General features: G+C 42.9%; 1 protein-coding gene across 4 annotated transcripts in view; it reads right to left on the reverse strand.

Moving 5' to 3' along the window:
* The window catches only part of LOC139424497 (myosin-11-like), a 44,028-nt gene that overhangs the window by 17,231 nt on the left and 1,447 nt on the right, over nucleotides 1–25,350 (reverse strand). For 2 of the 4 annotated variants that reach the window (XM_071176405.1, XM_071176407.1), the window contains exons 2-19: nucleotides 21,074–21,478; nucleotides 20,417–20,573; nucleotides 12,814–12,841; nucleotides 8,496–8,595; nucleotides 8,289–8,312; nucleotides 5,664–5,756; nucleotides 5,367–5,430; nucleotides 4,619–4,717; nucleotides 4,056–4,199; nucleotides 3,386–3,481; nucleotides 3,040–3,158; nucleotides 2,675–2,827; nucleotides 2,295–2,468; nucleotides 1,894–2,067; nucleotides 1,655–1,769; nucleotides 1,216–1,409; nucleotides 495–616; nucleotides 209–278 (exon numbers count right to left, since the gene is read on the reverse strand). In XM_071176405.1, the coding sequence (XP_071032506.1) occupies nucleotides 209–278; nucleotides 495–616; nucleotides 1,216–1,409; nucleotides 1,655–1,769; nucleotides 1,894–2,067; nucleotides 2,295–2,468; nucleotides 2,675–2,827; nucleotides 3,040–3,158; nucleotides 3,386–3,481; nucleotides 4,056–4,199; nucleotides 4,619–4,717; nucleotides 5,367–5,430; nucleotides 5,664–5,756; nucleotides 8,289–8,312; nucleotides 8,496–8,595; nucleotides 12,814–12,841; nucleotides 20,417–20,573; nucleotides 21,074–21,418 (2,271 nt within the window). In that variant the 5' untranslated portion in view covers nucleotides 21,419–21,478. The remainder of the gene's footprint in view (nucleotides 1–208; nucleotides 279–494; nucleotides 617–1,215; nucleotides 1,410–1,654; nucleotides 1,770–1,893; nucleotides 2,068–2,294; nucleotides 2,469–2,674; nucleotides 2,828–3,039; nucleotides 3,159–3,385; nucleotides 3,482–4,055; nucleotides 4,200–4,618; nucleotides 4,718–5,366; nucleotides 5,431–5,663; nucleotides 5,757–8,288; nucleotides 8,313–8,495; nucleotides 8,596–12,813; nucleotides 12,842–20,416; nucleotides 20,574–21,073; nucleotides 21,479–25,350) is intronic. The other 2 variants (XM_071176406.1, XM_071176409.1) reach the window with 1 other exon arrangement.

Here is a 25,350-nt window from a genome sequence, read left to right on the forward strand (position 1 = left end):
CTACAGAAATGGGACAGGAAAGGAATGTGAGAAAAGGGGAATTGAGCTTGGTATGTTGCAGAGTTGGTACCAACTTGGTTTCAATCTTGGTACTTGGTGTCTCGTCTTGGTAGAATTCCAGAGAAGATAATATGTAAGGCTGTTTTTAATAGACTTGATATGATAAAAGTCCTGATGCTAGGATTTGGAAATGGCTCCACTTTCTTACCATGAGACCACACGCCTGTTTGCCATCCATGAATCCCTTGGGAATAGCACTAGCCGCCAGGATCTCATAACTGTAGAGTGAAAATATTGAGAGAGACAAAGTCTGATTTAAGAGAAATGTTTACCACAGGCTATGTTTAATACATGCCAATGTTGAATGCACTGGATAGTAGGCAACAGTATAGCCTGGTTAAACCAGACTGAACAGTGAAACCATGGTGAGCGACAGTGTCCAGGCTGGTTTAACCAGGCTAAGGCAACAGATTCTTCCATTCCAGTCTACTCACCGCTGACGGAACTCCTGGAAGAGGATTCGGTTGGGGAACCCTTGCCGGCAGATACGGATGCCCTCCAACACACCGTTGCACTTCAGCTGATCCAAGACCAGATGGGCGTCCAGTTTCCCCGCCTGAGGACAACGGGTCAGGATATAGGATTAATGAATATGATTACATTTGCTTTACATATTATATACAAACATCATCAATTTGTTACAAATACCCAAGCATAGCAAACACTAAAGTAAGGGCGAGATTATTTGCGGCTCCTTACCTTACGAATAGAAATAAGTACATAAACCTTTTAGAACCAATCTAAAGAATAACTTTAAGGTTGAAAGTGAAAAAGTAGAAAAAGCAGTTGAAGAAGAAAATACTTAACACTCCTTCATAACTGGGGGAGGAAACACTTCATTCCATTCAAATGTCCTAAATTGCCTTTATCAGACAAACGGCGTCTTGCCGCTAATCTAATAAGGTATTTTTTCCCATTTTATAGAGGGAGTTGCTTGCACCTCTCCTCTGCATCAACAAACTACAGTTCAAAAGGAATGCCCCTACAAGGGGAACAATAGTGGTGGACTGAGGTAGGCTGCAATTGAATCAAATAGAATTCAAATTGAATCAAGTGGATTTCTTCACTCCAGCCTGCAGCCTAATAGACCTTATTCACAGCTGAACGTTCTATTGAATGGCCACATTGTGAGTAATGTATATGCCTAGTGCCTACCCTCTTCTCATGGTTAGGGATGATACATCTGACAAAGTTGGGCTGGGTGTTGTGCAGCGTGGTCATGAGCTTGGCCAGGGACTCCTTGTAGAGCTGACCCACGGTCCGGAACATGCCCTTCTTGGTCTTGGAGCCGCTGGGCATGGAGCTGTCGGACATCTTGGCCATGGTCTCCAGGCCCACCACACGGTCCGCTGAGTCACATTCATGACAGAGAGGGGGTTTGTTTTAGGATTTGGGTTAGGTTAGGACACTGGCAGCCTGTATGCCAAACATGACACCAGTTGGTTAATCATGGAATAGATCTGGTTACCACACTTAGGAGGCAATATTTTCAATCAGAGCTAGTCACACAAAATGAAAGGGTATATGTATCCGTCTTGAGACTCCATCTCGATGCTAAAAAGGCAACTGCTAACTGGAGTCCAGGGGAACTTACCATCTTTCCAGAGCTCCTGGATAAACGTGTTGGACGAGATGTTAAGCAGTGCTATGACGTTGTCGTTGAGCGGGTCCATGTTCTTTGTCAACCAATTATCAGCATTGTAGTCCACCTACAGGCAAAGCACCACACATTTATTGTATTTGTATGTGATCCCTGGGGAAATGAACCCACAACCTTGTCCCTCTTACCCACTTACTGAGCCACACAGCACCACAAAGATGATAGATACACACCTTTCCAGCGTAGTGGTGCACAGAGAACTCTGTCTTGCTCTTCAGCTGTTTTGGTTTGCTGAACTTGATGTGGCTGGCCTGGGTGTTCATGAGTTTCTCCACGAAGGAGACGTCTGTGGCTTTGGGGAACCAGCACTCCTCATCCAACAGGGCCAGAATACCAGGAGGATTGTTCTGTGGAGGAAACATAACTCAAATAAATATTTTCCTGGTTTCTTAATATATCTACGAAAGGTTTCCAGGACACAGATTAAGCCTAGCACTGAACTAAAAAGCTCTTTCAATGTAGAATCTACCTGAGAATACTATTTAGTCAAGGACTAGTCTTAATCTGTATCTATTTAATGTCTTGAATGCATACATTTTACACCTAAAGAGTGTTTTTTACAGTTCCCACTCACCGGCCTCTCAATGAGCTCAATGCAGGGCTGCAGGTCCAGGCCGAAGTCGATGAAGCTCCATTCAATTCCCTCCCTCTGGTACTCCTCCTGCTCCAGGACGAACATGGTGTGGTTGAACAGCTGCTGCAGCCTCTCGTTGGTGTAGTTGATGCACAGCTGCTCAAAGGAGTTATCCTGCAAGAGAAGGGAGAGAAGAAGAATGAGTTTTCACTAAAGACAGTGCGGTGTGCCGCAGGGTTGTGTGCTAGGCCCCCCAAGTATTTTCCTTCATCTTAATAGCTCAGCTTTGACGTATAGCATGTGGCCCAAGTCTTACCCAAGATATTGTACAAACAACCCTATGAATCCTTCCATGCAATCATATGAATCCCCTCACTCACCTCAAAGATCTCAAAGCCAGCAATGTCGAGGATGCCCAAGAAGGATGCTCCCTGGCGTTTGGTCTTGTCCAGAGCCTTGTTGACCCTAGCTAGCAGCCAGCGGAACAGACGCTCGTACATAGCCTTGGCCAAGGCCTCGATGGCAAAGTCAGCCTGGAGGAAACAGAATAATATATGGATAACTGAAAACTAAACATAGTTTAAAACTGTCTCAAATTCAGCCCGGCAGTATGGCCTATTCCTGGACAAAAAAAACAGTGGAGATTCTCCTTTGAATAAGTTTTTTAGTCCAGGAGATAAAATCTGAGTCTGGGAAACAGACGAGCAGGACTGTCTGAATTTCAGCCTGCCAAAGCAACATGTACCTGCTCTTTGGTCTGGGCCTTCTGCACCACCTCTCTGCCCACTTTGATGCGAGGCGTTAGGATGGCTCTGGTGAAGTCTACCACGTTGACGCCCTGGAGGTGGCACACCTTCTGAGCCGCTGGAGAGGTAAGAAACAAAGACCCATTTCAGAAAGAAAGTAGATGTGATATTGTCCTACACATTAATAACATACAGCATGTACTACATTTAATATAAGTGGCGTAATACATACCATATTCATAGCACAACGTATAACATGTACTATTCTATAACATACCATGTCAAACAACAACATAGTGCACAAGTTATGTATATATTATCTGCCATCTCATGTCCTCATCTAACCTGTGTTGTCAGGCATGGTGGCCTGCTCCTGGTTCCTCTCCTTCTTGAACTCTATGTTCCCCAACTGCAGCACCGTGGAGCACACCTTCAGGATGCCTAGGGGACACAGACAGCACAGAGAGTACAGGTCAATTACAGTAAGTACAGGGACAAATCAAAATGGCATATTCTATGCCTTGTCAGCCTAGCTAGTCAGTCACCATTAGCTATCTAAGATCTTCACACCTAGTTTACTGTGTCTAATGTATTTGACGTGCTGATCTAGGGCCACCGGGTTATCCTGACCTTGTGATCCTGAAGAAAAAAACCCTAGACCCAAGTCATAGCCTGGTTATTCCTGAAAGTTATATAATATTTACAGTATGGTGTAACCGCCCTAGTAATGAAGGGTTTGTTGTGATTGAATAGAATGGCCCTGTGCTGTAGCCTACCTATCCCCTCATCCTCAGTGAGGCCCATGCTATGCATGGTCTCATGCAGGACTTGTTAAGGTGATTGAATAATTGATTGATGTATCATTTAATTTATTAGTTGATTCAATTAACGAATTGGTTGATTGATAGATAAACTACCCATCTTCTTGTTCTCGGTGAGGCCCATGATGTTCATGGCCACATGTAGGACTTTTTGTGATTTGATAAATGGATTCATTTATTGATTGATACAGTACCTGTCCTCTCTTCCTCAGTGATACCCATGATGTTCATGGCCTCCATGGTCTCCTCGTACATCTCGTCGTCCTGCTGGCCCGAGATCGAGACATGGCCCGCAATCAGGAAACGGTAGGCGCTGAAGTTCTCCAGCAGAAGCTCCTCTGGAATGACAATGATTCAGTGTGTTCAATTTTGACAGTTCTAGAAATTCTAGCTCTACATTCAATCACGTACAGGAGTGCATCTGGAAGAACAGCGGTCGAGGGTTTTCATGGATGGAGTGGAGAGTTCTAGAAATTCTAGCTCTGCATTATCAAGAAATAATCCTATTTGATTGTGTACAGAATGATTCTGCTTCTGGTTGTCTGCGGTCAATGGGATGAAAAGTGGGACTTCCACAACTGCCTGTCCTGCAGTAAAGATTAAATCTCCTACTCTCCTCCACCATGACAATCATCAGGTTGATCAGGAACCCTGATCTAAATCTAAAATGGCACCCTATTCAATACAGAGCGCCCTATGGACCCTGGTCAAATGTAATGCACTACCTAGGGAATAGGGAACACAACCCAGATCTTACCGCGTAGCTTGTCCTTGACCCCAGCCACCATGTAGTAGAAGATGTGGAAGGCTCTCTCGGTTTTGGCCTGTCTGATACAACGAGACTTCTCCAGCAGGTCTGAGAACAGCCGTTAAGGATATACATTCTAATGCTCTGGATGGAGTTTCAAGTTTATGCCTGAGAGGAAAACAGCCTAAAGAAACGCATTTACAAACAAGCTTGTCTACTTTGTCATCTTACAGTGAACATACACGGTGAACTATACACAGAATATACATTATATGACACTGGAGCTTCATCATCTCAATTTCTGACACGTTCTTGGCAACCTGTATGTGATAACATGGACGGTTCAGCACCCTGTACCTACAGTATGTATGAACCTTTACAAACAGGGCTCTGCGCCAAAACATCTTTAAACAACATGACCCAAATACATCATTCCAACCTAAACATTTCTCATCATTCCATTCCATGGGAACTCAGAGTTTTGAGTGACAGCACTTTTTAGACTCTGTCATTGTGCAGATGCCAACGACCTCCCCAGTGTTTACCGTCGGTCACAGGAGAACCCATGACACTTCTAACAGGAATGTGTCAACAGTCCAATACCGCAGGTTTGGGTCTGGGTTCATGTTTACTGTTCAAACACAGGAGTCCCAGGAGCTTTTGTAGCCGTTTTCCCAGGGTAGTGAACACAAAGAACAGCTTTTCTTAACCTGGATCCCCCCGTTTAGAGTTAGTGTCTAACACTGTGTCAGGATACAGGTTTCAATGTTGGCTCCGACGATGTAGCCAGTCACATCAAAGTTGATGCGGATGAATTTACCCTAAAGGGAACAGGCACACCAGGATTACAGTAGGTCATATGTTACACAACGAGGTACCGTATACATCCAATCAGATGACTGTTACATAACACAAGACGACATATGGGTCACTATACAAATTACACAAATCAAGAGCTTGAATTAATGAATTGATGAATGAAAAGGACACTACTCTGTGGCCCGCCTCAAATACTCCAGGCCTACGCGTCTGCGTCTGCGAAAGGTGAACTCACAAATCGTGAAGAGTTGTCATTTTTGATGGTCTTGGCGTTCCCGAAGGCCTCCAGGATGGGGTTAGCCTGCAGAAGCTGCTTTTCCAGCTCCCCCTGGACAAAACAACGTAACGACAAACATTAAACTAAATCTGTGACATTATTTGTTTGTGAATAGAGTAGTCAAATAAAAGGCTGGAACAGCAGCACAAGCCCTATGAAAGTCAATTGAAAAAAATAACATTTTCTAAAGATATATCCTAAAAAATAAAATCCAGTTGTTTTCAACAGTTTGGACTCCTATATCATCATCTCTACACTGTGTATATCTACACCGTGACTGGGCCTAATAGCATTATAACTGAGCGGACAGCACCTACAACTCCAGAACATCTAATCCCCTATTCGTCTCTATGCACTGAGGACACGTGTCCTACCAACTGACTTATTTCACTACCAATCTGCCTCAAACTGAGACAACCAGGGCCTGATTGTTCAAATGAGGCCCACTAGAGTGTTCGCTGGCTGGGCCAGGGGAAGGATGTGACGAGGGAGTGGCTGGAGGTGGTAGATTCAGAGTGTTGCTGTCTGGAGGTGGTAGATTCAGAGTATTGCTGGTCTGGAGAGGGGCCAGCGCAGAGGGTGGCGAGATGACAGGTCCGCAGACATGACAGGATTGTTATTTCTATAGAAAAGGTGCTTCCTAGAAATCAAATATTTTGCATTTCTCTAGGCTTTGTACAGATCTGATAATATGCAGTTTGATCAAAGGGCTTGTGTTAGCTTACTGGCTGGGTGGGTCAGAGGCAGGCATACCCCTGACAAACACACACACGGAAATGTGCACACAAACATACGTAACAATGCTCCTCTGGCTTAAGGGGGAGGGGGGAGCAGTGGATGGTTTAACCTCTCCCATCTTGACTAGCCGAGAATGATAGCTTGTTGTGGTCCTTACACCGTTTTTTTTTAATGGGCGTTTTTAGACTGGAGAGTTGAAACCAGGACAATGTTGTGCAAAACCACAGGGCAAATGAATGTAAATGAGGTAAATGATTTGACTGGAGTTCAGAGGTGTCCGTCACATGCCTTTCAGATCTAGATCTATGAGAAAACTACTTGATGATAACACATCAGCCAAATCTTCTTATTGACAAATTCCCAGTAAGATAAAGATAAACCTCACCCAAGTTCTGAAACCGAATGAGTTACTGGTACTTGAGTGAAGAGAGAGTAGCAACCAGATACTTTACATGTCAGCAGGGAAAAGGCCCTGCTCGCTTCAGACAGCCACAGAGAAAGAGAGAGAAGAGAGACAGAAAAACAAAGAAACAGCGAGGGGAAATGACAGATGACAGGAAGGATCAGTCATTAATAGGCTGTTGAAATGGAGAGATAAAGGAGGAGAGGAGGAAGGAGGGAGGAGAAGAGAGACACATTCTAGTTCTAAAGCAGATGTATTAAGTTCACTGCTGGTGGTAGGCTTCTAAAAAATGAATTACATTCTAATCTCCACACTAGCATACTACTTAGAATGCATGGCCAATACACCGCTTCATACTAAGTACCCACTGGGCAGACGTCAATTCAACGTCTATTCCACATTGGTTCAATGTAATTTAATTGAAATGACGTGGAAATGGCGTTGATTCAACCAATGTGCCCAGTGGGTAGTAGAGAAGGCTGGACAATGAAATTATGATTGGGCTTCACTGCATCTCCTGAAGGTCTTGAGGGGTAATGGCAAAGAAAACATTTTGACCCTTGACCCCCCCCCCCCCCAATCCGTACCCCCCAACTATTTGAATCTCACTCAGGCATGATTCTGACAGAGAGCTGTCTGAAAATGCAAATTTTTTAAAATCAGGGGCGAAGAGAGACCTGGCTGTTGTTGTGATGAAAAGGTCAAAGGTCAGAGATCACAAGGTCACGTGTAGGTCACATGGTGTCTGAAACTCCACACTAGTGCAAATCATCAAAAGTGGTAGAACAACTACTGTGTAACGGAGGAGCAAGAAGCCGCCACAACGCCCACAGGACAAAATGGCGGGTGGTGGATGTTAGGATTAGGGGATGAGGTAGGGGGTTCGGTGACAGGACATGATGTCGTTTGATAGACAGGAAAAGGTAGATGGACATGCTCACACTGTGCTCTGTTGATCTGTGATGATCTGTGGTGGTGGTTAACCATTTCAATGCCGGGCTCCAACCCCAGGCAGTGAAAGAGTGTGTTTGGAAAACCATGGACGACATAACAATAACAACCAAACTCAGGGGGAATATAAAGTAAATCTGACATATTATCTACCATTTTGTATTTGGATGAGAGGGCTGCATGTTAATTAAAAACATCACTATCATGCAGTTTTTAGTTGTGAGGTCCATAACTGGTAATATCGGGACGTTATGAGCACACTGTTAAACAATGGGGATATGGGATGATATTGCTCATGTTATAGTACATTTTGAGCTCAACAACAAAGGAGTTGGGGAACTTGATAGGAGGGGGATCTTGTCAGAAATATATTTGTTACTACAAAAAACCTGTCAGTGAGCAACTCTCACATGCAATCCTTAATTCTATGAGAAAACACGCATACACCACCACACGCAAAACACACTTGGGTCATTCCCTTTTTTACTCACGTGGACAAATGCTCCTGGCTGTGTCTATTTGGAGGAAATTGCGGTACAGAATTATCATTCAATGGGGCAGTTTCCTCACACATTGGCCAAGTCTCCCTTAGAGCATGGAAACCGGCTTGGGGAGGTCCCCACTTTTGACACACAATAGCCACTTGTCATTGACGGCAAAAACGATACAAAAAACGTTGCAGTTGTAAGTATACTTACAGCACTGGTGTCCTTCTTGCCTTTGTGAGAAGAGGCCACTAGAGCCAGATACTGGATGACCTTCTTGGTGTTCTCTGTCTTACCCGCACCAGACTCCCCACTGGAGAGCAGGAGACACGGGTTAGAGAGAGAGAGAGAAACAGAGAGAGGGTGGGGGGGAGAGAGAGAGTGAAAGAAAGAGTTTGAGATAGAAAAACAGAGGGTGAGAGAGAGAAAACAGAACTGACAGGTTGTTCACAGTTGAATAACGCACTTTAATTAAACCGTGAACCACGTGAGTGACTGAGTGAAATAACATCAACTCCCAAGCACAATGTTATTGTCATTGTCCAAAGTAATGTAATGCCATCAAACCTCTTCCTGTGTTTCTCTAACAAAGATTAGCCCTACCCTACTCCTTTATACCATGATGAAAGGAAACTAAAGGGTCAGACTGACCCACTACCAGACCAGGGGGTCAAGGAAAGGTCTGATAACCTGGAAAGACCCATGTACATGGAGGGCAGATCCAGGTAAAACAATCCCTAATCCAGTGTATTTGAGACTTAAGACAGACATATCCTACAGCTCTAAACCAGAAGGCCAAGGGTGGGTATTGGACATATTTAACAGAGGTCGGAAACTACAGAAGGATGAGGGAGAGTAGTTTATTGGCCTTTGATCTCTAGATGCTGGAGACTGGAGACGCCAACCACAATGCTGCTGTCTGAATGATCCCAGCCTAGCGTCCAGCTGGCTCCAACAACTCCATAAAAGGAGAGGTGTTTGTAAGACCCACCAGAGGCTGTCTGTCATGGGGCCGACAGGAATCTATCCAGTATCCACCATAAAGATGTAAGCTCTTAATTTGACGTATATTGTCATAGCAAAATAATCATTTTAACGTTTAGTCCATAATGTTGCTTGATCAGTGGTTAGGCTATTAGCTGACACAAAAGTAGACTACATGAAAAGTGCAATACTGTTAATACAACAGTGTTAGTGTGGGTTTTCAGTGAATTTATGTCAATCACGAAGCTCATCTGCCTTTCCTGAGGTGCAGGAAAATTCTCAACAATAAAAGTGTGATCAAATTAAGATCCTACATCTGTACCTCATCTCACTATGTCACTCACACTATACAAGGTCGTAACCTCATACTACAGCATATACTGTACATCAGGTCGGATTCACACTCTCCTACGAAGACCTACATTCGTCATGAATGTTGTCATAACATTCATAGCTCACCGAAATACAACAGACCAAGACTCACATCAGGCCCAACATTAACTGTCATACAAAAACCTAAAATCACACTACACCAACTCTGTGCATCAACACACAGACCTCAACTCACACACCACTTACAGCATCACTCCTTACACCAGGTCTAGAACCACACTACCCAGGCCTCAACACATTGTAAAAACACAGAACTCCATAATCCTTGAAAATATCCTCCGAGACCTATAGGCCCTGAGACAGAGACCTCACATTCTGTATATCTAAGTGAGGGGATTCCTCTTCTAACACAGTTTGTCTTAAACCATCCCAGGGTCAGGGTGGCCACCGTGGATCACTGGTCTGGATGGCTGGTCAGCATCCTGGGCTTTGGCCCTTTTCATTCCAAACCTAGGTTCAAATGCTATTCAAAATAATTTCAAATACTTTGTCTGTGCTTGATTGAGCTTGCCTGGATTATTGGACATTCCAAAACAGTAAACCTCCGCCCATCTGGCACTCCAGGCAGAATAGAGCAACCGCTCAAAGTATTTGAAAGAGTTTGATTAGCATTTGAACCCTGGTCTGGTTCTCTTTTGGAAATGATGCTCGGTCTCTTATCACACTCCAATTATTGTAAAGAGAAAGAGATGACCCCATATAAATTAGATGTCAAGACCCCAAGCAAGGATTTAGTGAGCTATGTGGCTACTTCCTATGCATTCTTATTTTGGTTGTAACTAAGGATTGTGAGGAGAAATTCAGCAATGGAATGGGAAAATGCAGTGTGCGTCTGTGTATAACATGTTATTGTCAACATATCACACCCTGACAGCAGTCCATTAGCTCATGTTTTGTCTATGTTCACACTTACATCTTACAAAACCATTTATAAGAGGAGTCTGTCACAAAGCCTACACAATGCTGTTATAAACAGCGCCCTCATAAATGCTATTACATTGTCATAAATGCAATTCAAATCTCTAGACTTCAAAAGATGACGGTCCAGTAAATTGTTTGCCACCATACAGATGTGGGATCTTAATTTGAGACAGTTTTCTACAGCGGTAAAATTTTCCAGCAGCAACAGGAAATGTGATTATTATGTGGATTATAACTAATGGACATTTACTAAAATACTGTCTTTTTTCATATGGGAAAATCAAGTTTGAAATGTCAAAGTGTAAATTACAAACTTCAGAACTTTTTAAACCAAAAAAAAAAAAAAAAAAAAACACTACAACCTTTACATTTCCTGTATTGTAGAAAAATGATCCTGTACCAGGGTGATCAAATTAAGATCCAACATCTGTATGTTGACTATGTATGCCATGACGTGTGCTATGTCATGTTTATCAATATACAAAGTAATGCCATCGTCACCAGGTCAAACCCCTGTCTGCTATGGCGACAACACAGTCGGTCCCTGGTTCATATGTTTTTAACAATACATCAGTGTCATTTCATACACACTCAGGGAGCATGTCATACATGGCATTCCCCGTAGCGTATGTTTCGTCTATATATGGATAGAGAGCATGCTTATACCTAGCTGATACCTAGTTGACCCAACTAGAGGTGAATTATTTTTCCAAAAGCTCCCAGGTTTTTCAGAATTCCCTGTTGGAAGATGTCCCCTCTGATATTTCCTTACTGATTCCAGGAAACATGGGGGAAACATTAGGAACACTTCTGGAATTTTGAAACCCTATAGCTCCAAACTTCCCTGCTTCCATCCACAACCCTACTGCATCACCGACCTCCCATTCCCTGACTACAAACAGGAAAATTAAACCCCAGTTCTCCAAATAAGCCTCCTCTGGTAAATTGTTCAGGCAAAACTTCAGGAAGTGAGTCGATTTGATCAGAGAATGCTGCATCCTGGCATCAATTGGTTTAGAATAGAAGGAGCCCGGAGCTCCAGGGCAGTCTACTTTAGACAGGGACCCTCCCATTTCCTCTACTGGGTACACTGGAGGCTCGACAGGAAAGGTGCTCTGACTTACTGTAGAGTAGGGCTTACTGTAACTAGGCACGAGACAAACATGCCAAGAGGTGCTGAAGTGTATTGGGTTTTGTTTTGTGTAGTAGACCCGACTAGCTAAAACCCCTAGAACTAGGGCCCAAAGATGTTCCTGAATGTGTGGCCTGACAACGCCTAGTCTATATAGTAACTAGAATGAGACAAGAGATTCCAATTCTCTCCCAGAGTCCCAGAGAGATTCTCAATAATTGCTCTGCAATAAGTAAACAAACAAAATGGAGCCCAAACAAAAAATAATCTGTCTTTATAATCAGGACAGGGCACACTTCCTGTCTCTGAGAGGACAGAGGGGAGGAGAGGAGAAAGGAGAGAAGAAAAGAGAAGAGAAGTGCTCTAACCCCACAACTCCCTGGATAACGGTTCCCACAACAGGATCTTAATTTGATCACTATTTTGTTGCTTAGCATTGTTTATGCACAGCAGGAAATGCTAACTTGTAGTGTATTTGAGTTTTCAAACAGCTTCTAAAGTTTGTAATTTCCACTTCAGAAATGTCAGACTTTATTTGCCATAAACAAAACGTATCATAAATGTTTATTATAAGCCACATAGCAAACTGTTTCAAATTAAAATCCTACATCTGTATGACATGAGCATTTCAGCTAAGATTCACCAAAATACCCACGGAACTTCCTGTCATCCTTATTGTCAAACCAATCAGACATGTCACCATAGTTGTCCCCCAAAGTGTTCATTCCCACCAGACAGACCAGTGTGTTAGGGTAGTGCAGTAGCAGGCTGGAAAAAGGTAATGTTGATGTTAGAGGTATCTCATTTGTTTAACTGTGGCTGTGAAATGGCTCCTTATTCCTTATGTAGTGCACTACTTTTGACCAGGGCACATAGGGCCCATAGGGAATAGGATGCCATTTCAGACACAGTGTGTGTTTATGTAACCCATGGGTTACATAACTGTTACATCTTCAACACCCCACCCCCCCTGTGACGTCTAGGAAAAATGATGTGGGGAGAAAAACAACAAGGTGTATTTTAAGATAAAATGTACTGTATAGTGTGAAGTGTAGTGGATAGTGTAAAGTGTCAAATGTAACAAATAAACATTTTACTCACGTGCAAAGAATGGACTGGTCCTCACGATCTGCAGAAAAAATTAAAATCCTGATGTCAGGAAAGAGTTGCTCATACATGCACACATGCAGTATGAAGACAGGCATCTGACATCAGTACACCATATAGTAAGACAATTGGATTGGTTTATCAAGATGTGTTTTTCTGGTCCTGGTAAGAGCATGGCGCTTGGAACGCCAAGGTTGTGGGTTCAAATTCCCACTAGAGCCACAAATTCAAAAACATACTCACTGCACGTTAAGTTGCTTTAGCATGATATATCTATTAATCATTTCTAAACTTGTGTAAATCATATACAGTATGGGTATGTTTATCTGCTACCTGTTCATTTGGACAGTATTTCATTTTAATAACTCTTCCTGTATTTCGGTAGTGGTGCTCCTGGGTAATAACTGAGCGATGATGACGTTCTGTTGTTTCCTGTCTCGATGTACAGTGCAGTCCTCAGATCACACACAGCCGGTCGTATGAAACATACACTTTATTACTCCAGAGAAATTAACCAAGCGTTCACATCTTTGTACAGCCATATGCGTTGAACCTTTGTACAAGTTGAATCATCTGCTCAAGTGAGAAATTGGTCGGGCTTTCCCTTGCCTAAAACATGAAAGCAAGACAAAAAATAAATAAAATAAAAAAACTTTGATTTTGAAAAATAAATATCACCTGACGTGTTAAGCAATACGATGACTATCAATTCCCGATATGTGATCCCAAAAAATAGACTACGTCACAAATCCTAGGAAAATACTAAAGGTCCATGTAGGGATATAACGAAACAGTATCCCCCTTTAAAACGCTAGACAGGGTGTGTATGTGCTTGTGTGTGTCTGGAGTCTGGGGAATGCTGTTAAGGAGAAAAAGACCATTTGGATATTATTAGTTCAATTATCAAGTTAAAGTATTTGGAGCCCAGTGCAATCTAAACATGACCTATGTGAAACAGCGGGAGGGGGGGATTGGAGGGAGAGAAAGCAGAAGGAGAGCGAGAAAGAAATAGAGCAGCAGAGAGGGTTAGTTAATCCCCCTGTGCATTATCCTTATCTGCTAATAGAAAGCCCATGGCTCGTATGTTGTGTCATTTAGCGTAACTCCTCAAAGATTGAAATCTCTCCGTACTGGCCATCATTCCCATCCCTGGTCCTACTGGGCATGTGCTACACTAGGCTACACTAGCCAGGCTAGCCTGTATGGCTTTGCTCAGGCTGGAAAGAACCAAGCGCTAGGATGCTATTCCTCATTTTGGACATGACTTGGCAGTGGGCTAGGTTCCATTCCACACACAGCAAAATGCTGTCTGTTCCCCTTTCTTCCTAATTAAGGCACAGAGGGGAGAGAGGGAGAGGAGGGGAATCCAGGGTTGTGCAGCATTTCCAAACACGCTCAAAACAGATTCAAACACAACAGACACCAAATGTAACTCTGAGCCAGGGAGTAGAACCTCAAGGGGGAACGCCAAACAGTAGGGGCCAATCTGAAATGGCACCCTATTTCCTACTGCAAAGCGAGATAAATACAATACAGAGAGCGAGACAGAGAGGGAGTCTCCCAAATTACAATTGGTTTAAAGGGAAAATTCCAAGGTCACTCTAGTCTCATCCCAATCACGAGTTCACCAGAGAGAAAGCCAAGACCTGTCATCAAATCACCGTCAAACAGAACATTTCATATAAGAGGTGTATATAAATTCCCCTTATGACAATGGCATTGAAAAAACAAAATTTCAAATCGTCATCCTAATCATCCTCACCAGCTGAAACTTTTTACACAAAACCCAAATCGCATGAGAACTTCCCATCTCTCTTCCCTTCAAACTTCAAAGAGCAGGCAGGGCAAATTTCTAAGCCTTTGTGAAGGAATGCGAGTCTTCCCAGGAGAGATGAGAGCCAAGATTTCACAGAATTGTCAGAGACTGATTGTAGATAACCCTGTTAAGACACTTAAGAAAGTGTAGACTCCTTAAGACTATTATCTAAGACTTATCATGTAGCAGACAGGCAAGGCTGTGTCTGGTCAAAAGTCCTGCACTACATACAGTGCATTCGGACTGGATTATATTGTTTTTCCCCTTAACCACTCTACACACAATACACCATAATGACAAAGCAAAAACTGTTTTTTTATACATTTTTGCAGACTCTTTACTCAGTATCTTGTTGAAGCACCTTTGGCAGTGATTACAGCCTCGAGTCTTCTTGGGTATGATGCTACAAGCTTAGCACACCTGTATTTGGAAAGTATCTCCCATTCCTCTGCAGATCCTCTCAAGCTCTGTGAGGTTGGATGGGGAGCGTCGCTGCACAGCTATTTTCAAGTCTCTCCAGAGATGTTTAGATCGGGGTTCAAGTCAGGGCTCTGGCTGGGCCACTCAAGGACATTGAGACTTGTCCCAAAGCCACTCTTGCGTTGTCCTGGCTGTGTACTTAGGGTTGTTGTCCTGTTGGAAGGTAAACCTTTGCCCTAGTCTGAGATCCTGAGTGCCCTGGAGCAGGTTTTCATCAAGGATCTCTGTTCATCTTTCCCTCAATCCTGATTAGTCTCCCAGTTCCTACCGCTTGGCATTCAGGCCAGGAGAGTTCAATCTTGGTAGAATCTTGTTGCTCATGGTCCGAGAGTCCTTTAGGAGCCTTTTGGCAAACTCCAAGCGGGCTGTCATGTACCTTTTACTAAGGAGTGGCTTCCAACTGGACAATTTACCATAAAGGCCAGATTGGTGAAGTGCTGCAGAGATGGTTGTCCTTCTGGAAGGTTCTCCGATCTCCACAGAGGAACTCTGGAGCTCTGTCAGAGTGACCATCGGGTTCTTGGTCACCTCCCTGACAAAGGGCCTTCTCCCCCATAGCTCAGTTTGGCCAGCTCTAGGAAGAGCCTTTCTGGTTTCAAACTTCTTCCATTTAAGAATGATGGAGGCCACTTTATTTTTGAGGACCTTCAATGCTGCAGAAATGTTTTGGTATGCTTCCCCAGAGCTGTGCCTCAAAACAATCCTAACTCTGAGCTCTATAGACAATTCCTACAAACTCATGGCTTGTTTTTTTGCTCTGACACCCACTCAACTGTGGGACTTTAGAGAGAGATGTGTGCCTTTCCAAATCATGTCCAATTAATATAATTTACCACAGGTGGAGTCCAATCAAGTTGTAGAAACAGCTCAACAATGATCAATGGATACAGGATGCACCGGAGCTCAATTTCGAGTCTCATAGCAAAGCGTCTGAATACTTATGTAAATAAGGTATTTCATTTTCAATACATTTGCAAAAAAATCAAAACCTGTTTTCGCTTTGTCAGTATGGGGTAGTGTGTGTAGATTGCTGAGGATTTGTTATTTATTTAATCCATTTTAGAATAAGGCTGTAATGTAACACAATTTGGAAAAAGTCAAGGGGTCTGAATACTTTCCGAATGCACTGTAGGAAATAGGGTGCCATATCAGACACTGCCAGGGTTGTTGATAGTCTTGCTCCTCTTAATGTACATGTAGACCCACGGAGAGATCGCCACGGCGACAGGGCGACACCCCCCTAAAGGGTTTGTTTGGACCGTACCATTAGTCATCTACTCTATTCTGTCGTGGGAAATCCTATCAGTCTGTTAACAATAAATTCTCCCAACACTCCAATCTAAACATAGCGACAGAGTAGACAGCGAGCTATTGACCGTCCATCATCATAATGTTTCCTCACGACCCTAGATGCACACACCCCATAGCTGTAGGATGTACACACTGACATTTCCTGTGTGTACATGCAATTAAGCTGGTAGATTCCTACACATACAGCATATCAACAGAAAGTATGAGTCATCCACTACACCAGGGATGGGCAGCTTTTGTTGGCCCGCTGATTAATACAAAATAAGTTGAGTCGGGGTCTTAACTTACTGTTGGGAGTTAGAATAGTAGAACACACAAGGTGCAATTTCGAAATGATGTTGCGCATCTGCATTATTTTTTTCTTGTTATGTCAGTCATTGACAGCAGCCTAGACTAACTTAACCCCCCTTAAAAATATTGCTGACATGGGCTGACTATCTAAACTTGTAGTTATCATGGTCGTATTACCGACCGGAGGGCCCCTATTGATTTTGTTAGTCCCTCTCAGTCAGATATCATATTAAAAACATTTCTCTACACCCTATGACAAAATGAGTAGAATGGCAGGAAATTTTAGGTGTGTATTCAAATGTGTTTGTTTTTTTTGCAAAACTCTATACACTGAGTGTATATATACACTGAACAGCTGCTCTTTCCATGACAGACTGATCAGGTGAATCCAAGGTGTTCCTAATATTTGGTATACTCAGTGTTTTTTCATTGTCTAGCTGGAATGGCATGTTCGCATCCTGTATATTTGACTGTGATACGTGGTCACCCAAGATGTTCTGGATAAGAGCATCTGCTAAATGACTAAAATGTTAAATGTAAATGTTTTACATACTCATATTACTGTATTGATTCATTTTTAGATATTGATGTCACAGATGTATAATTTGTACAGTTTAAAAAAATAAAATAAAAATGTAGTTTTGTTTCATTTGGCTTTGTAAAACCTACTATGTAAAAGTACTATGTATTTCTCTGAGACTGAGGCAGATAAATACAGTTCTGCAAAAAACATGATTATTTTTCTCTCTGAAATGAAATGTCTCATTGAACAACCCCATGCCATGATTAGACAGTGAAAAAAACTCATCTCTTTTCATAAGTTCTTTAAGCAATAAAAGCATCCAACATTTCTGAAAATGGATATATAGCGTTTTGGAAAGAAACTCTTCATATAAGCACGCCTACACATCTAGCATTTTAAAAGATCTTTACAGCTAGACACACTAAAATGCTGTTTAAATTACTCCACATTTCTCAAAACAGATCAAATCGAGTAACAATCATAGACCAACGTAGATCAAACATAGTAAAATCAAATAAAAATCACTGGTAAAAACATTGATGAACTATTTGTTATTCTACTCCAAGGTAGTTATGAACGTGTCAGTGGCTCAATTCATAGATGTATCCAATGAGGGCTTAACATTCTTGTTGTGGTTTTGTTTAACCTCAACCTGCCTTGTTTCCTGTTCACCTCACAGATCCCCCTAGGAGCTGCATGCACACACACACACACACACACTAACGTGTTAATTCTGACTAAGCTGGAATGTCAAATGCTATCTGACAAGAACCCACAGAACAGCAGGCAGATTCTACGGGAATCCGTTTGTGTGTGTGTGTGTAAATTCAAAGATAATGCACACACACACACACACACAGGCTTAACCTGTGACTTATGCGTGTAAGAAAGTCCATCTAAGATCTAAATCCAAATGATATAAACATGGGGTTTGAAGAGTGACTGATAAAAAGAGAGGATAATCAAGTCAGTGTGTTTGCTCTCCTCTTTGTGATGTATGACTAGAAATGTATCCAGTACTTAAACCGGGTTCAACATAATAGGGAACTTGAGCTCGAGTAGGAGTGAGGTCTTTGTGTTTCTGCTTGGCCAGCATCACAAGGCTTATTCTAACTTCTCTCATCATGCTGCAGCACTTTGAACAATGGAGAGGGTTGGTTCTTACATCATTTACAATGTGCTTCCAAGGTCATGTTCTGGGAGGACCCCATTGGTCAGAAAATTGTCAAAATGAAGTCTAAAAGGAGAGATGGTGTTGTTTTTTCCCAATGAGGTGACTATCTGCTCTTTGACTGCAATGTTATGTTCACGAATACTCTTTTTAGACTATCGTGCCAACCTGACCCATACTGTGCTGACTCAGATACATTTGTGTCACGTTCTTTTCACAACTACCGTAAATGAGTAAGCAGGCCAGTGCGCTACGTTTTGGCTCAGCTTGGCTCAGTGGCGTAAAAAATGAAGTGTAACCATGCTGTAGTAGTGACTTGGTAAGGAACGTGGTATGCCAACAAACTTAGCAGAAGAACAACAGCCGTGTCTGCTTCTGCTTTGTGTGGTTATTGATTTGTTTGAGTGAGTCAGATCTAAGTTTTGTTGATGCATGATAAGCAACACTGGTGACTGGCTGTAAAAAAGACAGTCGTAGAAATGTGATTACAACACGTTCTCACAAGGGCCTTGTGGTTTAGTGTCACTTATCGCCGCATAATTGACATGTACGGTCACAAAAGTGATGATCATTTAAATAAACGGTTAACTTTTACTTATAGCTAAAATGTCAAATGTAGAATTTAAAACATAAAAAGCGGCTGATATCTACAATCTGATTAGAATTTACAATAAATTATACAAGTGCTTGAATCAAGGGGGTAAATACAGAAATGTTTGTCTCTGGGAACTTTTGCTTTTGGGCCAAAATGAGTCATTTAAATGGACAGAAATCTTGTCAGAAGTTAGCAACTTAAACGTCCATAGCTTTAATCCTAAAGCAACAGACAGAAAAGGCTAAATGGAGAGCACATTTTATTGAAGATTCGAACAGGAACGGTCTTCCGACTTCCTGTCCTCCATCTCTCTAAAGCCAGATGTCAGTAGGCTCCTCTGAAAATCCCCCAGAATTCTTATAAAATCCTTGGGGTCAACTAGGTCCGCATGACCCCTGACACCACATAACAAAGCCTTGTGGGAAACACTGAGTTGTCCACATCAGGATATTAGCCTCTTGTTCTCTCTCAGTCTTAGCACTGTAGGGGCTAGCCAAGAGCCCTTCACTGGCATTTACTGTAAGCAGAGTTAGCCCATCGTCACCTCGTGTCCAGATTTATCTTTGAATGAGCTACTAAAAGGCTTTTTCTGCTTCTGTTCATTAACTTTCATTGAAGTAAACAGTTTTCACATTGTTCTTATGCAGTTTCACAGCCCACATACTTCAGAAAGAGAGGTTTTTGACCATACATGGCATTGATAGAACTTGTAAGCCTATAGTATATTTAAGCAAGGTGTTTGTGGTATATGGCCCATGTGCATTATAAACTGGTTGGGTCGAGCCCTGAATGCTGATTGGCTTACAGCCGTGGTATATCAGACCATATACCACAGGTATGACAAAACATGTATTTTTAGTGCTCTAATTATGTTGGTAACCAGTTTATAATAGCAATAAGGCACCTCAGGGTTTGTGATATATTGGCCATTTTAACACCACTCCTCGGGCCTTATTGCTTAAATATATCTCTGCAGTATTCTGTACTGCAGTTCAGTTGCTGCTGAGTTTATAAAATCTTGTACCTTTTGAAGAGTATTGAAGAGCTAGCTATCTTTGAGTTATTGAAAATGTTGTTTTGTTGGTTTGTTGACCTAAAGACAGCTGACAAGACTGTTGCAATCACTGTTTTGTAGCAGCTGATATTATACAAACCACTTTTAATTCTCCCAAGATAGTAGCTAGCTAGATAGGAAGAATGGCTGTGGTGAGATACCATGGCCCTCAAGCAGGGTTGGGATCTGATCAAATCAAATGTCATTCATTTCAGTCAATTCCGCAGGTAAACTGAAATTCCAAACACTTCATTTCAGTCAATTGATGGACTGAATTGAATCGACGCCAACCCTGCCTTCCCAGGCAAAGAACCTAGAGTAACAGGAAGAGGTGTAACTATGAACGATGAACCCACCTTGCATCATGTTTCTGTAGGCATTGTCAGTGATGGAGTAGATGTGAGGGGGAACTTCGTGGCGTTTCTTCCCTTTGTACATCTCAATGATTTTCTCAGAGTAGATGGGCAGCATCTTGTATGGGTTCACCACTACACAGAACAGGCCAGAGTATGTCTGCAGAGAGAAAACAAGGATGAGCAGAGTTATTATTAAGCAATAAGGCACCTCTGGGGGTTGTGGTATATGGCCAATATACCACGGCTGTCAGTCAATCAGCATTTAGGGCTCGAACCACGCCATTTATTATTGAAAATAAGCCAACATGATTATTCTACACTTATTCAATTGCTGTGTTTGAAATTACATGTGTATCACAGTCCTTTTTGCTGGTAGCAAGGACCTCTAAGGTTGTGAAGACTGAGTATTATTGTGAGTATTTATTGGTCTGTGTGCTTCTACGACCATATATTCTCATGTAGATGGGCCTATCCCACTGGCCACACACTGGTTGAATCAACGTTGTTTCAAGGAAATTAAGTTGAACCAAAGTGGAATGGACATTGAATTGACGTCTGTCCCAGTGGGACAGAATTCATTTACCTCAGGTTGTGTAGAGTGTGTACTGTACAAGTATGACTGTGTGTATCTGTGTGAAAGTAGAGAGTCCAACTCACATAGATGAGCCCGGAGAAGTACCTCTCCCGGATGTTGTGCAGCACCGACGCCTCGTTCAGGCAGGTGAGCTCGGCCATGTCCTCCACCTTACTGAACTTGGGAGGGTTCATCTTCTGGATATCATCCTTATTCACCGTCACCTTCTTCCCGTTGTCGGCCAGCTCTACCAGACACTCGTCCCCGTGCTCCTCCTTGACGCTCGCCGCCTCGAAGCCATTCTTCTCCGAGGGGATCCACACCAGCTTCTTGGCTGACCAGTCGGCCTGGGCCATGGGACTGTTGATGAAGTCCTTGTCCAGGAAGAGGAACTTCTCGTCCTCAGTCATCTGTTTTTTATTAGCCATCTTGGTGGTCGGTGGAGGATCTTGGATCTTCTAAGATCTTCTGTCTTTTGGGGGGGCCAGCTGGAGATGGGGATAGAGATGGAGATAGAGATGGGGGGGGGGAAGACATTTTCAAATGTTAAAAGACTGGGTTGGATTGACTTGGTTTGGTTTATGTGTTTATGGTTTGGCTAGTCATTTACTCAGAGAAGGGGGTTATGGGTCTGGGTTGTGCACGGCAACCACAAGGTCAGGGGTTAAGGAGTTTGAGTCATTACAAAAATATCAAAAGAAGTGGTATAGCTCCATAAATTGCATGATTCTGTCTGTAAATACTTTCTCACACAGAAAACTCTGTTGTTTTCAGTCCAGCACTTCCAAAACATACTCAAGGGGTTATTAACTAAATGGTGTATGAGTCAGACACTACATGTACACTCTCCTACCACTGCCAGCCATACATCCACAGAAGGCATGGACACTCAAAGGGTTAACATTTCTTCATCCATCCAGAAACTCCCAGAATAAAGTAATCCCCCCACCCTTCGGGTTTAGCCTCCTACACACACACACACACACACACGCCACAAGGGAGACTACAACCATTACAGTGCCTAGTTTAGATATGAAGATAGACTCTGGGAAACGAGTTCTAAGTAACTGTACCATATGCGATAAGGACTTACATCGATCTTCTCATCTCGTGTACTGTAGGTACTATACACTTTTACAAGTGAGGGGTTTACCCATACCCTAATCAGAAAAAAATGCTTCAACAACAATAAAGTCCATTTTTTTCTTTCCCTCTCTCCTGTGCAGCACCGTCGGCTACATTGCAGTCCCGTGCTGTGATGCCCATATATGGCATGCTTCTCTGGAGCAGGCCTTTCGATGGACCTAAACAGCCAGGCAAGTTCAACTCCCAAACAAAGCCCTTATAGGGAAGAGTATGTCTACAGCTGGTCCACGCAATTTGGAGTTTACTCCAAAATGATAACACGGACAGAGAGGGAGAGCTCGTTTGGGTGGGGGGGGGGGGGGGGGTTTCATGTTCATGGTTCATGCTTCACATGGTCCCGCCACTGTGCTGTATTCCTCTGTGGCTGTATAGTGTAGTGTAGTGGAATGAGGGATGCTAGCTAGCTAGCTGCTGGGCTCTGAGTCATACCTGAAGGAAGTGGAGCCACGGCAGGTGCACAGTTATATGGCAAACTCAGAGCTAGTATTTTATCATTCAGTGCTGTTATGAATGCATTACTGGAATCTTGGTAATAACTTGCTGTGTTTAACACCCTAATAGAAACACCAACGGGTCAGTGGAGGCTGCAGAGGGGAGGACGGCTCATAACAATAGCTGGAATGAAATCAATGGAATGGTATCAAACATGTGATTTCCATGTGGTTGACACCATTGCATGGACTCCATTCCGGGCCTGACTATGAGCCGTCCTCCCCTCAGCAGCCTCCACTGTAATGGATCCAGATCAATAGTACTACAGTATCTAAAGGATTCTGACATACTTGATCTTTTAAATTCCAATCAGTCTACGCAGACATAAGACATAACTCATGATAAATGTTGACCTTTGTGCTGGTAAATCAATCTACTCTTGCTTGATAAGATTCAGACTAATAAATTGCACTACATCATGGAGTCCCTGCACCCATCATTCCTATCCAGCCCAGTCACAGATACAGACTGGCATGCTCTTTCTAGGACTAGAAATGGGAACTATGCGAACAAGTCACAAGTCCTCCTGGGAAAGATTGTCACTGCGTCCCCCTGGGACCAGCCAGAGCCAAACTACCCACAAAAGCATAAATAACCACTTAGCCAGAGTGAATTTTTTTTTTTAGGAAAAAGGACATTGTCCTCTATCCTGTTCCTTATTTGCAATGGTTGTAGAGCACAGCACAGAATGAACTGGGGCCATACTAATACACAACACAGTAGTCCAAGGTTGTGTATGAAGGGGAGACATTACAGCTGATCCAGTATGAACTATTTCCTTTACTGACTGAGGATAAGTGGACTTTTCCTGACACTCCCCTCCAGTACTGTCACTGTAGATGCAGCAAGACAAGTGTCATCATTCCCTTGAACTTTTCTGCACCTCTCAAACCATTTAGACCTCTCTACTATTTTTTATATCTATCTTTCTCTCTCATCCCTAATCCTTAACATTTCAGCCCCTTCCTTCCCTTCTTGTCATGTCAACGCATGGTCAGTGGTTCCTCACCCCCTTCTCTCCGTCTCGCTCTTCATCTTGTTGTGTCAACGCGTGCTCACCTTTGTTCTCAGCCAGCATACACTGAGGACAGCTGTCTGAGTAGGCGGCTGACAGGGTGGCAGTTTGCTGATAGGAAGCAGTCCAGCCTGGGTAGAGACTATAAGACCGTACTTGAAGAGCATGATAGGGAGGGAAAATGAGGAGGGAGGATGAGGTGGAGGAGAGGAGTCTCAGAAGATTCTGTTTGCCAACACTGTCAGGAGAACGAGGGGCAGAGGAAAAGAGAGTAGAGAAGAGAGGAGCAGGAGGAGGGGAGGAAGGGGAGGGTACAGTAAAAGTAGGGTGAAATTCTCAGTAGCAAAGTTGGTCTTTCCAGGAAGCAAAGCCAGAAGATAATGAATCACTTCATGCATCATCAGATAAGAACTCATTGATTGTCATATCTAACCCTGGTATCTAGTACACTACAGCAATGTACAGCAACCTGAAGGAGTGATTGAGTCCTTGATACTGCTGATCTTTAAACAGAGGAGGCAAATGTCCAACTCATCACAGAATAGTATGATAGAGATTGAGCAGGAACTATTTTAATTAAATAGTGGAACCTCCTGTGGTCTTGCACACACATCCACTGACCTGCTAAGTTCCAAATAAACCACTGTTTAAATTATTTGTGTATGAATGGGCTGGTTGCCCAGGAGAACGCTTGACCTTTCTATTTGCAGGGGCTGAATGGTGACCCCTGGGCCTGTGAAAGGCTTTATCCTTCCCCGATTCCTGGCTTCATTGCAAAAACGAATTTCCTAATAGTTACTGTACTGTTACTAAGCACTGTATCATCAAGCCTTGACGACTCAAATGGATTGCACTCAGCTATGCCAGGATAAGAGTTAGGCCTAATAAAGGTAATTCTCCCAAACTATCACAGTATCTAACACATTCACTACTCTGGTATATCGGCTGGTATTCTGTGTCAACTAACACTAAGGCCCTGATTTTCTTGCCTGATGACTCTAACTCTGCTCTACGTTCGCTACATACTTCAGTCTGAGACTGACATCATTGAAGTTGTTTGTGGTGATGTCAAAGTGAGGTGTGTTGGGAAAAAAACAAAGTCATCAGCAATAAGATCATTTCTAACCAATCAGAGGATCTAAGTCAATTAAAAAGATGTCTAAAAGCAGTCAGGTTTCTGGGACCAATCAGAACAGTTAGAATGTGTTTGTGTTCTAGAAATCGTCAGAGAAGTACTCGGATCCAGACTCATTGTGGAGAGAAAAATCGTAGCGTTTGGCAGGAGCAAGGAGTTTGGGTAGCCAGGCAGCTGATTTGCTGCGCTCTGAGTCCTGATGAACTGCAATAGCCCCACATGTAAATACAGACAGTTAAAACCGGGTGTAATGATACCGGATTCAAATAGATTTGCATGCTGAGGTATGTGATGACGAGTAAACAACACTCCAATCCAGTACATCCAAATAAAAATGTAAAAGCCAGGTCCTGTAACATTGAAGAAGAATGAAGCCTATGAACTCACAGTTGTGTTAGGTAATTTAAACGCAATTAAAGGTTAATGTTGTAACTACCTGCCCAGAGATAGTCAGAGTACCATGCATTTCAGACTGGGGTTCTACTGCTATGGTGTCTCACGTGTTGCTTACTCCAAACACCGCTCTTCTTATTAGGCAGTTTGGCCGTTCTCCACCTCTAAAAGCATCTGCC

The sequence above is a fragment of the Oncorhynchus clarkii genome, chromosome 13 (genome assembly GCF_045791955.1).
Source record: "Oncorhynchus clarkii lewisi isolate Uvic-CL-2024 chromosome 13, UVic_Ocla_1.0, whole genome shotgun sequence".
Classification (NCBI taxonomy): Eukaryota; Metazoa; Chordata; class Actinopteri; order Salmoniformes; family Salmonidae; genus Oncorhynchus; species Oncorhynchus clarkii.